General features: G+C 39.5%; 1 protein-coding gene across 11 annotated transcripts in view; it reads left to right on the top strand.

Annotated features, from left to right (window-relative positions):
- Positions 1-13633, top strand: part of wdpcp (WD repeat containing planar cell polarity effector) — a 115557-nt gene extending 101924 nt beyond the window's left edge. For 7 of the 11 annotated variants that reach the window (XM_077582669.1, XM_077582664.1, XM_077582666.1 and 4 more), the window contains exons 16-17: positions 10206-10237; positions 10888-13412. In XM_077582669.1, coding sequence (XP_077438795.1) covers positions 10206-10237; positions 10888-10939 — 84 coding nt within the window. In that variant the 3' untranslated portion in view covers positions 10940-13412. The other 4 variants (XM_077582674.1, XM_077582672.1, XM_077582671.1 and 1 more) reach the window with 4 other exon arrangements.
- Positions 13634-15250: the final 1617 nt, after the last annotated feature.

Here is a 15250-nt window from a genome sequence, read left to right as displayed (position 1 = left end):
CACGTTGCTCAGCCTCCAATGAGCTCTCACAGCGCCAATCGTCGGTATTAGCGGCGGAAAGAAGCACTACGCGCAATACAAAATCTAACTTACAGCATTTCTTTCCGAACATTTTTCGACATACTGTACGCGCAGAAATTTTCGTATGTACCGTTGTTCGTAACTCGAATGTTCGTAAGTAGGGGAGCGTCTGTATAACGTTTTAAGGGCAAATTATTCGGCCATTTAGTCCAATTAGCCGATTGTTTTGGCAGATGTTTGAAGGGCAATAATCAGCCAATTATAATCGGTGGCCGATTAATCGTCAGGCCCTAATATATATCAATACATCACAGTCCATAGTTGTAGTCTATTTACGCTAGACACAAATTTAGAATATTATCTATATTCCATGGGCCATAGCCAAGACCATATTCCACACAGCATAATCCATAGACCATAGCCAATGCACTACAATAGACCAAATTATGTCGGCCATATTCCATGTATCATATTCTAATGACCATTCCATATATCATAACAGACCTTAAACTCGAGGCCATAGTTAATTGATTTTAGTCCAAAAAACATAAGAGAGAGTTCATAGTCCATAGACCATATGGAGGCCATCAACTTCTGTTCCCATCCCAGGCCCATTGGCCTACATTGTATTATAGTGATGTAGCGATTATTTTGGTTGCCGTAATGGCTTATGAGAAATTTAGACGGTACTGAGGGGAGTTGCAGTTTTTTCAACAACCTCTGGGGCATCACTTTGACTTTGCTTGTTTGTAGGAGCAAAATAAACGGTAAAAATCCTATTATCAAGTATTCAGAATCTGAAGTTGCTACTTTAGTTAATCATGGAGTTCTTTGCTTTCATAAGAGAATTACTAATCCACTCATCACAAATGATTCGGCAGAAATGGAATTTCTAGACAACAAATTTATTTAGTAAACACACAAATATATCAGTCACAGCCTAACCTTTAAACTGTGTCACAGAGGGGCCGGCAGTTTGGTCCCGCCTCTTCCGTGCACATGGAGCAGACTTGGTCGACTGAGACCAAGCTTTTGTGATAGCATTTGATCATTTTTTATCAGGATTGACAAGCCAGATGCTTCATTTATCATTCTGAATACATTCCAAACATTACCACAATCATGAAGTTATTGAATCCACTAAGCTTACTAATTAGCTAAACTTAGGTGGCTACAGAAGTTACACACATCATTCATTTGAGATAGACATACAGGCTGTGTACAAAGATAAACAGAAGTCACTTGATGTCAGTGAAGCACATAGAGTCCGTTTATGTCCCGAATTATGTAGACTTCAGATTAATTAGGAGCGGCGGGATTCTTGAGGATAACCGATAGTGACCGCTGAAGGGCACTGTTGTACCGTATAACTTCCAAGGGGCGTTGTTTCCAACAACACATGGCTGATTCCTGTGGATAGACCAGTCCATAAAAGATGGTATGGGGACTGATAAGCAGTCCTATCGCTAGTTTGCTTGCTAAACAGGCTTTCCGGTCCGTAGGCGCTAAGCTATGTGTTTCCTGTGGGTTGTAAAACAAAATTCAGTCCCTGCTGGAGGGAACTTCAAAGAGTCCTTTTTGAACAGAAAAAAAAAAACAGGTTTAAGACACGCACGCACATTCCCCAGGAGGAATTTTTAAAAAGGCAAATAAAATTTAAAAAATTGAGGGTGATGGGCAATATTTTTTACAGTGAACATGTCAGAAGTGTTGTATTGCACATAACAATTTCCCTCTTTTTGTTCGCGCAAAATTACATGGAGCCGGCGTTTCTTGTGTGTTACATTTCGCGCTTCATCATTGTGTGCATTATGATTCGTATGAAAGCAAACGTCTTCATCTCTCTGGTGACATTTGAAATGTCAAAGCCGTATCGGTTCTTGCTCTTAGTTGCTGGCGCAGCCCACAGTGCTTTCAAGACCCCACCATTTGGAACGCCTGACGAAACCCCATTGATGGTTTAATACAACGCAGTATGAATGAAGAGTGTGACTAAACACACAAATATAAGCATCCGTGGCTGTATTGTGAAAGGGGGACAACTATCATAATGGAGTGTTTATACGGGATTTGTGTTCTTTGCGTCCTCCTGAGGCTTTTCGCGACGCTATGACTGATGACTCCGTCCACCCTGCCTTCTCTAAGCCCGTCCAAAATCCCTTCCTATTGGCCAATTCAGGTCCGCTGCAGCAGATATGCTTGGTGCCAAGCCTTTTTTTTAAGATTCTATAAAGGAAGCATGTTGGCAACACTCTGCCCCGAGGCCAAGAAAAGCTCATCGCAAAGAGAGACGTCCAAAAAGCTTTCACCTTTAAAAAAAAAAAAAAGTTACATTGCATTATTGTAGCATTCCGCCATTGTAATCTTTTCTCATATGAAATGTATTTGTTTCCCATGCGAAACAAGCGACAGCTTAGCTTTTAGTGCATTTGGCTCCATGTGCAAGCACAATGGTAGTCCACGGGCTCTCGCCTCCCCCTCCCCAAAGTGCACCCCCAAATCCAAAAATCCACATCTGTGCGGAGTGAGAATGGGCGGGAATCTGGGATGCGGCCCAACGTTTCTTTGATGGCCGCCAGTCTCTCAGCTACATTCGCGGAGCAGCTTATTTTCGTTAGTGGTGTCAATTTAACATGTATTTCTCACTTTTATCATCAATTAGAAACAGAGCCCACAGTCCATAATTCATAAATTTAACTATAACCAATCAAGCATAGGCCATTATTCCACATTCCATTAGCCAAAGATAACATACAGTCGACCTGAGTTTGTGAGCTATTTGCCCACAGACCATAGCCCAGAGGTGGGCATCAAGGGCCGGAGTCCTGCAGGTTTTGCATTTTGCCCTTCTCCAACACAGCTGCTATATGATCAGCTCATCAACAAACTCTGCATAAGCCTGATAACGATCCTGTTGATTGGAATCAGCTTGTGTTGGAAGTGAGAAACCTCCAAAACCTGTAGGACTCCGGCTTTCGAGGACCGAGATTGCCCACCTCTGCCATAGCCCATATTCTAAAGACAATAGTTACTACGTCATAATCCATGGACTATCTATGCGGCCAAGTACCAAATGCCGGTCCAACGACCGATAGACCTTCTTCCGCAAAGCATAGCAAATGGCCATAGATATAGTCCATAGGCCACATTTGGTAGACCATTCATCCATAGTCCTCGGGCCATTGTCATTTACCAAAGACCACAGTTGATCCCCCCTAGCCCACCAATAGGCTACAGTCCATAGACTGTAGAGAATAAACAAAGGTACACAATATTGTTATATTGTTTTGAGATCATGTAACTTTATGAATTTGGATTGGGTTTTTTTTTTTTTTTTTTTGGTTAGGCGCTGACAGACAAACCAGTAAGGGACAAACTCAGCCGCCAGGATACCAATACCAGCTTGTGTGTGTACGCATGCGTGTGTGTGTTCGTCTGCCTGTCACACTCTATCTGAGTGTTGTGTCTCGCACACACACACCTTATCTCAGGCTGCAGTTTAACCTTTGCAGATGAAAGAATCACAGGAATATAAATAAGAATAAATATGAGTTGCATGCAAGCCACAGCCGCACTTTATGAAATGTTGTTGTCGTGTCATCTTACATGTACCTTACAGCAGTAGTTTTACACCAAAATGTAATGTTTTTGTTGTTGTTGGTGTCTTAAAATGTACAGTGCTGCTCAAAATTTGTGAACCCTGCAGGCATGGTCAGATGTTTTTGTATAAAATATTAAAATAACCTTATTAAATGTTTAGTCATACCCAAATCTACAATGCTGACATTAAAAATAATGGACTTGAACAAAACTAATTATAATATTGTCATTCATTCTGGAACAAAAGTTGTTGATTTAAGAAAAACTCAGATTTCATGGGCGCAAAAGTATGTGAACCTCTCACTTAATCGGACATTGCACCTCCTTTTGCAATGAGAACTTCATCCAAACGCTTTCTTTAGTGATTTATCAGTCTTTCACATCTACTTTGGGGGAATTTTTGCCACTCTTCCTTGCAAAATGCAGCAAGTTGAGAGAGGTTGGATGGGGCGTCTGCCCATCCAACCTCTCTCAACTGCCCGCTTCAGGTCCCGCCACAGTATTTTGAAAGAAATTAAGTCAAGATTTTGACTGGGCACATCCAGAACATGAATCTTGTTGTTCTTCAACCATTCCTTGGTTGTATTGCTGGAATGCTTTGGATTATTGTCATGTTGCATGATCCATCGTCTACCAGGCTGTAACTTCACAAAGGACGGCTTTAGGTTATGTTCCAGAATTTCACAAAATTCCTCTGAATTCATGATTTCCTGGATTATGTGGAGTTGTCCAGGTCCTGAGGGTGAAAAGCCAGCCCAGAATTTAACATTCTCACCCCCATGCTTCACTCTAGAGTGAAGGTTCTTTTGCTGGTATGCAGTGTTGACTTTTCACCAAACATGACTGTTTTAGTTGTAACCAAACAGTTCAATTTTAGACTCATCTGTCCACAGAAAGGGCTTCCAAAAAGCTTCAGTGTTGTCCAGGTACTCGCTGGCAAAGTTGAGATGGGCAGCATTAATCTTTTTTGTGAGCAGAGGCTTCTACCTTCCATGAGAGTCTTGTTGATTGACTTTTCTTCTGATTGTTGAAGCATGCACGTGTCCCCGATGCAGCAAAAGACGTCTGCAAATCCCTTGATGTGATGTTCGATTTGGCTTTTTTTCTTGAATTATCGTTTTTCTTGTGGTTCTCGGTGATATTTTAAAAGGTCGTCCACTTCTAGGCAGGATTGTAGTAATTTTCAGTGTTCTCTCGTTGCAGATTATCTGCTCCACAGTGGAATGATGAAGCTCTTTTTTATGACTTTATAGCTTTCCCCAGACAGATGTCACTACCAACTTCCTGAGGTCACCTGAGATTTCTCTTCTTCTCAGCATGACTGACCTGTAGGGGTTCACCTGGGTAAGACTAAAGTGACGTGGTTTTGTCTGTTTTCAGTCAGTGATGCACAATTTCTTTGCCCATTTCAGTGGTTAGTTTAGCTACCAATTTGTCCTACCTGATTCTACATGACTGCTTGTTTTAAGCAATGCAGCTCAGGGCTCACTTTTGCACCTACATGAATTGACCAAAAACTCTTTTTAATTAAGTTTTGACAACACAATAGTTTGTTGTTTTTTAAGAACAATGCATTGAAATGATCAACTTACATTTGTTATTTCATATAAAATGTAATGGTTCAGATCAGGTTAAAACAATTGGAAAGAGGTTCACAAACTTTTGAGCAGCACTGTATCCATTTGTTATTGTTATTACTTTGTTTAATTGAACCAAGTACCTCCATTCTTAAATGTAACTGTTCTTCAAAATGCTTAGTTCTACTTTCAGCTGCGATGAGCGATGACCCATATAATGTGCTGATAAGGAAACCTGGTCACTGTTACTTTGTATTAATCAACCATAAATCTCCATTTGTTTCCAGGGCTATAATTTAATAACATATTTACACATCAGACCACATCTCCTTCATTCACTTTGCATAGGAGACCAATGTATAACACGCAGCAGAAAAAAAGGCAGAACATTTACTTTGTTTTAATGAACCAAGTATATCCACGTTTGTAACTATCCTTTGAAATGCTTATTCATGCTTTTGACCACACCTCATTATTAAATTGGTATTTGAGATGAGCATTGACTAATAAAACACAGAAGAAGAAGCCTGGTCACTTTTACTTTGTTTTGTTGAACCTGATGATTTATACAAAAATGTCGAAGAAAACTGATTGCTGTTACTTTGTTTTGATTAATCGTGTATCTCCATTTGCTGTCAGAACTGTCCTTCAAAACAGTTTTTTCAGCCTTTGACCAGATCTCTTTTCCATTCATTTTCTATTGAAGACTAGCAATGGTTAACCACACACATGAGAAATGCCAAATAGTTACTTTCTTTTAAGCAACAAATTAGGTCTTTCACAACCAGAGCTATCATTCAAAATGGTACACTTGCTTTGTGTTAAAAAGACAAGCAACAACCCACAACACCAGATCGATTACTGTTATTTTGCTTTAATGAACCAAGTGACACATCTTAATGACTGTCATACAGGTATAGTGTATTTTCGAAATTGTGTGGTTAAATTAGCCATTAAACTATTAACTCTTTTACTGCCAAGGACGTTAAAAGACGTTCTCCAATTTTATTTTTTTTTAATTTTTTTTGGGGAAACGGGTGGAGGAAAGCCTTGGCCAGCTGTGGTGAAAGTTTCAAGCAGATCTAGTTAGCCTAATGACTATTTTTGGCCCCTAGATAGCAGCGATGACTCTCTTTTGACAAGATTGGGTAGGCGTCAGTAGAAGACGTGAGGCGGAGCTAAAGGGGACAATGGCTGGGGATGGGAAGCGAAACTGGCGACCGGTTGCAAGCAGCTCACACTTGAGCATTTTTTTCAAAGACGAAAAGCATCGACCAGTGCTAAAGAGCACATTGATGACGACGATGATCATTATCGATGATGATGATGGTGACTCCGAGGTTGGAAGCGTTAACGCGGCAGTAGAAGACGTGAGGCGGAGCTAGATGGCTGAGGAAGCGAACAATAGCGACCGGTTGCAAGCAGCTCATCGACCAATGCTAAAGAGCACAGTGAGGACGACGATGATGATGATGGTGGCTCCGAGGTTGACGCCGAAGTTGGAAGCGTTGACGCCGAAGTTGGAAGCGTTGACGCGGCAGCTATGACCACGTCATAAAGCCTCACCGGCTAGCGATGCTAACACCGGAAAACACCGGAAAACGCGAACCGAGCACTTCTGCACAGGCGGACGTTCAATCGGACGATGAAGAGTACCCCGAGTCCAATGCATATTCATCGGAGGAGTGGGTACAGTCTGCTACTTGCTATTCCCCGGAAAAAAAGGCCATCAAGAAAGTGTAACGTCTGCACGCGAAAGGGGCAATCGCAGTGAAACGCATCTGTTGTGCAAATCCTGCTCCGTCTCCTTGCACGCAGGGGAGTGTTACAAAAAGAAAAACTGTATTTGAAACATCCACATAATTGTAAATAGTACCACAGTTGCACACATTTGTAAATAGTTTGCGAAATTGTTTTGTCAAATTGTTACACTGTTGAATGGAAATAAACGTATTTTGCAATCTAAAAACACTTTTTCATTGTTGGTGGTAGTGTTTTACAGAAGTAAAGCACTATTTAGGTGTTTGTGGCATCATTCATGGACAAAAAGAAGTGTACAATTCACTAGAGTGCATGAAATAACATCGTTTCACAAAAAGCTTGTTTTCTCCGTTTTTTGTTTCGAAACAGAGCATTTCGGTGAGCTTTTTTTCAGTAGCGATTCAACATATCAAATGATTCCAATTTGCGGACTGATGGGGGATTGTGATGTTGCCATTGGACTGAAAATTTTACTGGAATAAAAAAAAAGTATAGATTAGTCAATCTGCTCTTCAGAAAAGTAAATCCAAAGGAGGTCTAGAGGCACCAAATTGTATGCACTACTATATAGCTAACCAGCTACAATATATCATTCTATGGGTACAACCCAACAGAGATACTAACTGTTGGCTGGAACGAGAACAGAAGGATTGTAATAACCTCAGACTTCTAGATTTACTCTTCATTACAACAACGATTAAGCGACACAATTGTTTAAAAAAAAACAATGATTTCCGCAACCCTGACTGCCTGGTGGAAGGCACTAAAAATTACAAAAGCCCAAGTGGAGCCCTGCGGGATTTCTCCCCTATGGCATAACCTAGACTTTCAATTTAACAACCAATCGTTTTATTTAGGTGTGTGGGAGCAGAAAGGAATTACACATCTCCACCATCTTTTCTCAGATAATATGTTTATTTCATATAGATCCTTGCTCCAAAAATACAAAATAAAAAACGAAAAATGTTTACACTATCTCCAAGTTAAAAGTATGATAAAGAAACAAATTCCAACACTTCGGGGTATGCTCCAACTGCCTGTTTTAGCTAAAGATATTACTAAGCTTTCTCCGACAACAACAGGAAACATCTCAAAAATATATGTTACTTTCGTATACTGATCAAATGTCTTTACCCATCTCAAAATGGGAGACTATGTCTATAGCTCCGGTATCTGACTTTTGGATTAAAGTTTGTGAAAACGCATTTAAAATGACAAAACACACAAATTTACAACTTATCCAATACAAAATTATTCATAGAACATACATTACTCAATATATGATGAAAAAAATGGGACTCTCAGACTCCGACATTTGTCTCCAGTGTTTTCAAAACACTACAGACACTTATTTTCATGCTTTATGGTTATGAACTCCGGTTATGTATTTCTGGACTAAAGTCTTAGAAAAACTTTCCGCTATCTTGGACTGGAGGATACCTTTATCTCCAAACTTGTGTGTTTGCTCGGTGACCTGACAACAACTGACTTACCACGTAAACAATTTCAATCTACACTTGTAGCCCTTATTATCGCAAAAAAAACTATTCTTGTTAACTGGAAAAATAAACAAACTCTGAATATCGATCAATGGTCTAACCTCCTCATAAATCACATTTTAATGGAAAAAATATTTGCCTCAAATAAAAATCAAATATAAAAATGTATAGAAACATGGTCTACGTACGTATATAAAATATTTTAACCTAAATCTGGTTACTTAATTCTGCCTGTTAGTGAGCCACCACATCACGATAATTTACATTGCGGTTTCTGTATTTGGCCATTTGTAACTAATGGTTGTGTTTTTATAGTCAGGAACCCAGTTGCTGCCAGCAGGATCGAGCAGACTACATCAAACGACACCTTACAGTCACCAACTCCTCAAGATTCACCTACAATGGGCACTAAGGGATAATATTCGGAATCACTACATGCCAGTGGGTTAAGTCTATAGGTGCTGTCCCCCCTGGCTAGGCGTGGGCGGCTCTGCCCCTCTGCAGGCTGCTGGGTGGCCTGCTGGGTCCGCCTGCCTGTCCCTTCTCCCTCGTCACCCTTCCTCCTCCTCTCCCCCTCTGTCTGCGGCCCTGCCGCCGCCCTTTCCCTTCTTGTCGTCTCCTCCCCCGTGTTGTGCCTTCCCCGCACCGGTGGGCCTCCTGGCACCTCTGGCGGGCCCCAGTATCCGTGGATTGAGCCCTGGCGGGCCTGCCGTGCCCTGTCCTGCTGCGTTGGGTTGGGGGCGCGGGCCGTGTCGGGCTGGGGGTGCTCCTCGCTCCTGGGTTTGCTCTTCAGCCGGTGGCCCCTGCAGGGCCCGGGGTTTGTCCCTTGGTGCTGCCGTGGCCTGGGGGGACCTGGGGGGTGGTGCTTGCTCTGTCCTGGCCGGGGTCGACGGCTCCCCTCTTTGGTGGAGGTTTTCATGCATGGCAGATCCACCACACCAGCATCTATTGAAATTCAAACACAATCTGCTTCTTCCTCTGGTCGTTGAATCGGTGATGTCTGTGGATCTCACTCTGCTTCATCTATCCTTCCTTCCTTTCCCCAGTCTCTCCTTTGGTCTCTTGAGGTCTAATTTGTTGGAATTTAGATGTTTCTGGGGTTGGTGACAGACTCTGGTTGGTAATCCGGTGAGTACTGTAGTAGGTAATGTCTGGTCAGTGCTGGATTTCACTTTCCTTTCTTTTCTTTGATCCTTCCTCGGGTCTCCTGACAACCTCACGACTCTAGCTAGAGTTTTAATAGGTTTTAGGTGAACTAATGAGTACACACTCGCACGCACGCACACACGCACACACACACACACACACACATACACACGCACATGCACATTCTCACCCACATACAAAATAAAATAAAATAAATAATAATTAAAAAAATAAAATAAAAAAAGAGAGATAGAGCAATGATGATGACATGTCAAATCGGTAAAATTACCGAATGAACAATACTGAGCTCTCTTGGAGAGAGAGAGAGAAAAAAAAAAGGATAATCCAGACTGTAGGCTAATGGAGGCGATTTGCGTCACATTGTTTTAAATGTCAGCAAAAGGGTTTTAATGTCAATCTCAAGCTTATTAACGCACAATGCTTGCAGGCAGAGAGATCACCATGAGTGACAACAACTTAAACATCAGCCGGGGCGGCATGTTCAATTAGTACACCAGGCCTGTTCACACATTGCGTATATGCGTGTGCATGTAAGTTTATGTTTATGCATGAAACGTCTGTTCCCTTTCTTCCTCTGCAGGGAGCAAGGAAGATGAACAAGGTGGCCTCAGTGTGAGTTGTTTTTGTCATTTGAATTTATTTTTGTAGTTTGAGTGTTTATTTATTTATGTATTACCATTTCATTATACAATGTCTAAATGAATTAATACAGATTAAATTAAGTAATGTATAACAATCCTCATATGTTTGCAGTTTGACATTCGCAAATTTATCGTTTTGGAGATCTTTTTTTTTTTGTTTTTTGTTTTTTCACCCAATCCCCACATGTTTTATTTCATTTACTCATTAAATGTAATTCTATTCATTATTCTTTCACATTTAATTTATTTAATTGCAATTCATTTGAAAAAAAAAATACAAATTGACTTTTATCAATGCATTTTATCTATTTATTTGTTTTATATTATGAAATGCATGTATTTAAATATAACCCTTGACAAAACTTAAAAATAAAAAAAACATTTTTTTTTGCAGAATGCCATTTCTCAAGGTTTTGCTAATCAATATACATTAGTATTTAATCAGTATTTAATTTGCAATAATACCCAGTAGATCTTCATAGATTTTCAACTTTGAACCCATTCTTATTCTTGACAATTGTTTTATTTATTTTTTTATTAGTTACAATACATATACAGTATAGGATCGATTTAACTATCTTTATATAATCGAATGTTTGTGTTTATTGTCCCTCTACGAAGACGACGACGACGAACCTGGCATGCTCAGACTGGTTATCATTGTTATCGATAAATTTGGATTTCAAAGGACTTCTTGAAAGCCACACTGATGGCGCAGCATAAGGACCAGTTTAGGCTTTGATGTATCGCTGACGATGCCTAAACAGGTCAACCCAATGATGGTCTTTTCCACATCAAACACATCCAAGTAACTGGTTTAGATTTTTTTTTGCTTATTATGTTAATTAGGCCCATTGTTTAAATAAAATGGGACAGAAACTTTGAGAAACAGACAGATATTCTGTATGAAGATTCACTTGGTTGTTTAATATCTTAGTGTCATCAGCAAGTTGTAACAGAGATACTGAAAGAGTCACAGAAAGGCCCATCCTGTATGTATGTTTCAAATACCTATTGTGAATTTTACTCATTGTTAAAGAACAGCAATTGAAACATTGAACAGTTGACATTCAAAAGTTCAAAGGACAAATTTAGTTCAAAAGTTTAAAAAAATGATAGTGTATTTAGGTTCAACCTGAAATGTCATCCAAAACCTCTCTTCACCTTGAAAATGTTCCATTAATCATGTGACTGATATATTGAATGTTGCTCAAAGAGAGGGAGAGAGATTTATTCATAAACAGGAGCCAAGCGGCAACATTAAAGCGTGGCACCTTTCCTGAGCATCCGCCAGGCGGGTGTCAGAGCTGTCGACGTGGCGCGCTCGCCTGCCTAATCTGACAGCGCCTAATCCCTCACTGTATCCTAATCTATTTACTTTGCATTCTAAAATGATTTATATCCCCCCCCAAAAAACATATACAAGGAGCTGTGGTTGGAAATGGACAGAAGATCAGCAAGGATGCGTTTCATTTTTTGTTTGTTTGTTTGTTTCGTAGGAAAAAAAGGGGAAAATCGTCGTACGTTTTCCGCCGAGTCAATCCACAGCGTAAAAAGAATTCCATTTTGGTGACTGATACTAATACTTTTCTTATGTACGCATCTAGTGCATGCCATGTTTGGCCTGTCACGCGGCGTCCTGTTCTGATTGTTTAACCTGACAGCTGCAAAAATTGCTTAACAGCCTCAGCTTCTCACTGTGGAGGCCACACGCAGCAGACTTTCTGACACTCGAAAAAGGAAGGGTCCCTGTCGCTCAGACGATTTTTGTTTTTTTATGTCTTGAGTTGAGAGCAAAAAAATTTGAGTCGAAGGTGTTAGCCATAGTGCCAGGCAACTTCACAACAAGCAGAAGATTGGCAGATTTTTCGAAGTTCAAACACAAAGTTAACTAGCCTAATCCTAACACACTATCCAAAATTCCATAGAAGGGCTAATGAAACTAGCATCTACGTTTCGGTAATTAATATGCAGACAGAACATACAACAATACTCGCAGTCATATATTCTTTCTAATCTGCGACAAATAGCAAATGTTGATGCAAAGTTGAATTCAGTATGATACATAGACAATATGTCTGTCTATGTATCATACTGTTTCATTCTTTACATTCTATTCAACTATGTTACTACTGTCTGTTTTTATAATGCATAGCACTGAAGTGCTGTTTTTATTGTTTAAAAAATCCGGGAGTAATTGACAACCCACCCCCAAATGCTTTATAATGGCCCATTAATCTCACGAGATGGCGGCAAAGCTCTATTTTTTTTTATATTAGAATGGTCTACAGCTTCACATAATGAAGCGCCCCCAACTCCCTTCCCTCAATATATGGTAGTTCCTTGGAAACAAAATTACACCAGACCTATACTACTATACAGGGCAATGGCCTGACGTAAATAAAGCATGTCACCTCACTTCCACATAGTTTTCTGGAAACAAAATGGCGCCAAAGCAATGCTATTAATAGACGGGGCTTTTTGCCTTTAAATAACAAAGGATAGTTTTTTTGTTTTTTTATCTATATAGGTGAATTTACTAATATACAGGTGATATTTGAACTATGCAGTTGTGTTCCAATTGGAAGCAACACACTGACTTCTATTATTGCGAAAGCACCTGTGTAAAAATGAATAAATTGCAATGGTAATGACGCGTATGGCCACCAGCTAACATGTTTAACATGGTCCATCAGTGCTATTAACACACTTGTGGCCTTGTTAATGTTTCCTAATGAAGGCTGCCTGCAGCACTTTGTCACATGGTGAGATTTATCAGTGCTAATGATGGCAGCTCCGCCCTCAGGGCTGCTTCATCATCTGTGGGAGCTACGTGTCATTATGTACTTCATTATGTCATTTCACTCTTTCATTTCTTTGTGTGTTGTGGATCTATTTCTGCTGTATTTGATCAATATTTGGCTCTTTTAAAAGGTCATTACTGAATAGTGACGTGCTTTGGTTCTCATTCCCATACACAAAAATCAACTTTGTCTTCACTAAGGTAAGGTTGGGAACATAATTGAATGCTATGCTGTTGTTGGCCTTTTAGCGAGCTAGATAACAATTATAATTAGAAAAGCACTCATTTAAAATATGGTGCAATATATCGGTAGCCTTATAGCATAATTGCCTTTGTCATTTTTGAATGTTTTCAGAAAACAAGAAGAAAAAACAAAAAAATTTGCTGACTGAGAATCTGCTGAGACGTAAAGAAATTCACTACATTTTTGGCAAGCTTTTTGGTATAGTATGACTTATTATGAAGTTAAAAAGGACTTTACTATTTATGCTATTAGGCTAATGATACAAGTTTATTTTTTGTATTTCATGTTTTTATTAGTTTTTGCCCTGATTTCTTCTATATTTTGTGTTGATTTTTTTTCCAATTATTTATTCTTTTGTTTTTTCACCATTTTTTTTGTAAACTTAGACATAATGTGTTTTGCTATTTCTTGTACTTCACTCATTTTTTTGTGTTTCTAAAATGTTTTTTTTTTTGTTAAATGTGAAGGTTCACTACTTTTGAATAAACTGACTGAACTGACTACTTTTTAACTGACTGAATGTCCGTTTTGTGTCTCTCTTTGCTGTTTCTAAAAAAAAATGTTATACATCACTGACTGTAGTATTGTGTGAAAAAGGAAACATGTCCTACATACAGACTTCTGGAGACGAGCTTGTCCACCAACAGGAAGATCCTCTTGACACCCGGAGGCCAATGAGGTTCACCTAAGCTTCCCTCCCGAGGGCGGGAACAAGTCACGACCACGTCCTGAGAGATTATTATCCCGACAATTCCCAACGTGCAGCTGGTCCTCGTGGTTATGGCGGGTCGGACACGCCCACAAACAAGCAGGGAAGGAAGTGATGGTAAAAAACAAAACAAAAACCACTTGCTCTCATTGGACAATGTTGCATAAAATAATTTCAAATAATTTTTACGGTATATGAAGCAATTCCCTCACACAGACAAGTTGACTGGTCTACTGTATGTTATCTATAAAACAATCATTGGCAAGACCCCACCCTATCTTGGATCTATGCTCGCCATGCATACCACTGCCCGCACACTATGTTCCAGCAGTTTTATTAATCTCTTTGCTCCAAAAGTCTACGCTACTTTTGGTCGATCTTTTCAAGTTTTTTTTACCTCAAGCAATTCCAATACATTGATATCATGAGGTTACGTACACTGAAAAAATGGACAGTGATATTTACTTGAAAAAGCCTATAAAGATTGACGCAATCAGAAATTCTTTTGCAAGGAGTTTAAACTTTACTAGGTTTTTTCATGTAAAAATCAATCCCCATTTGTTCGTTACATGCTATGCTAACGATATGGCTAAATCAGCTAGTGTGATGTAGCTTTTTTTTTTTATATACGAGTCCATATTTTTTTTATCACTTAGAGTCTATTCAATCAAAACAACTTCCATAGACGTATCATAGTTTATTTTTCTTCCTTCCAATATAATCAATATCACAATGTATCGTGCCTCATTGTACCTTACATCCTGCAGTGGTAATATAGCAAAATTGGCTATTGATTGTCATGTTTTTAAATTAGCTCAATTAGTTTCTAAATGTATAATTACACAGGTCACTGTTTCATCAGAATAATCCATTTTAAAAAATAGTAGCAGCTCTTCTAATTTATCAATTATCCCTTTGTGTTCGTGTACTTACAGCATGGTGAAAAAGCCTGAGGCCACCATTAGAATTGTTGTCAGTGACCATATCTAATTACTCACCAGACACTTAGCATAGACCTCCCCCAAGGCCAGACTGTTATCTGGCTACCTCCTGGTTCTTGAGGAGACGGGTGGTACCACTCATTCCTTTGGGGTGGAGAGGACGCTTCCATTGATACAATCAACTGGAGAAATAACTTCCTGTACGGACTACTTAATCAAGACACAGAAATGATAGTCATAACCTAAATTTTATTTTGAAATACCTGCTGTTTGTATCATAGCACATC

The sequence above is a fragment of the Vanacampus margaritifer genome, chromosome 12 (assembly GCF_051991255.1).
Source record: "Vanacampus margaritifer isolate UIUO_Vmar chromosome 12, RoL_Vmar_1.0, whole genome shotgun sequence".
NCBI lineage: Eukaryota > Metazoa > Chordata > Actinopteri > Syngnathiformes > Syngnathidae > Vanacampus > Vanacampus margaritifer.
This window is presented reverse-complemented; position numbering and strand designations above follow the sequence as displayed.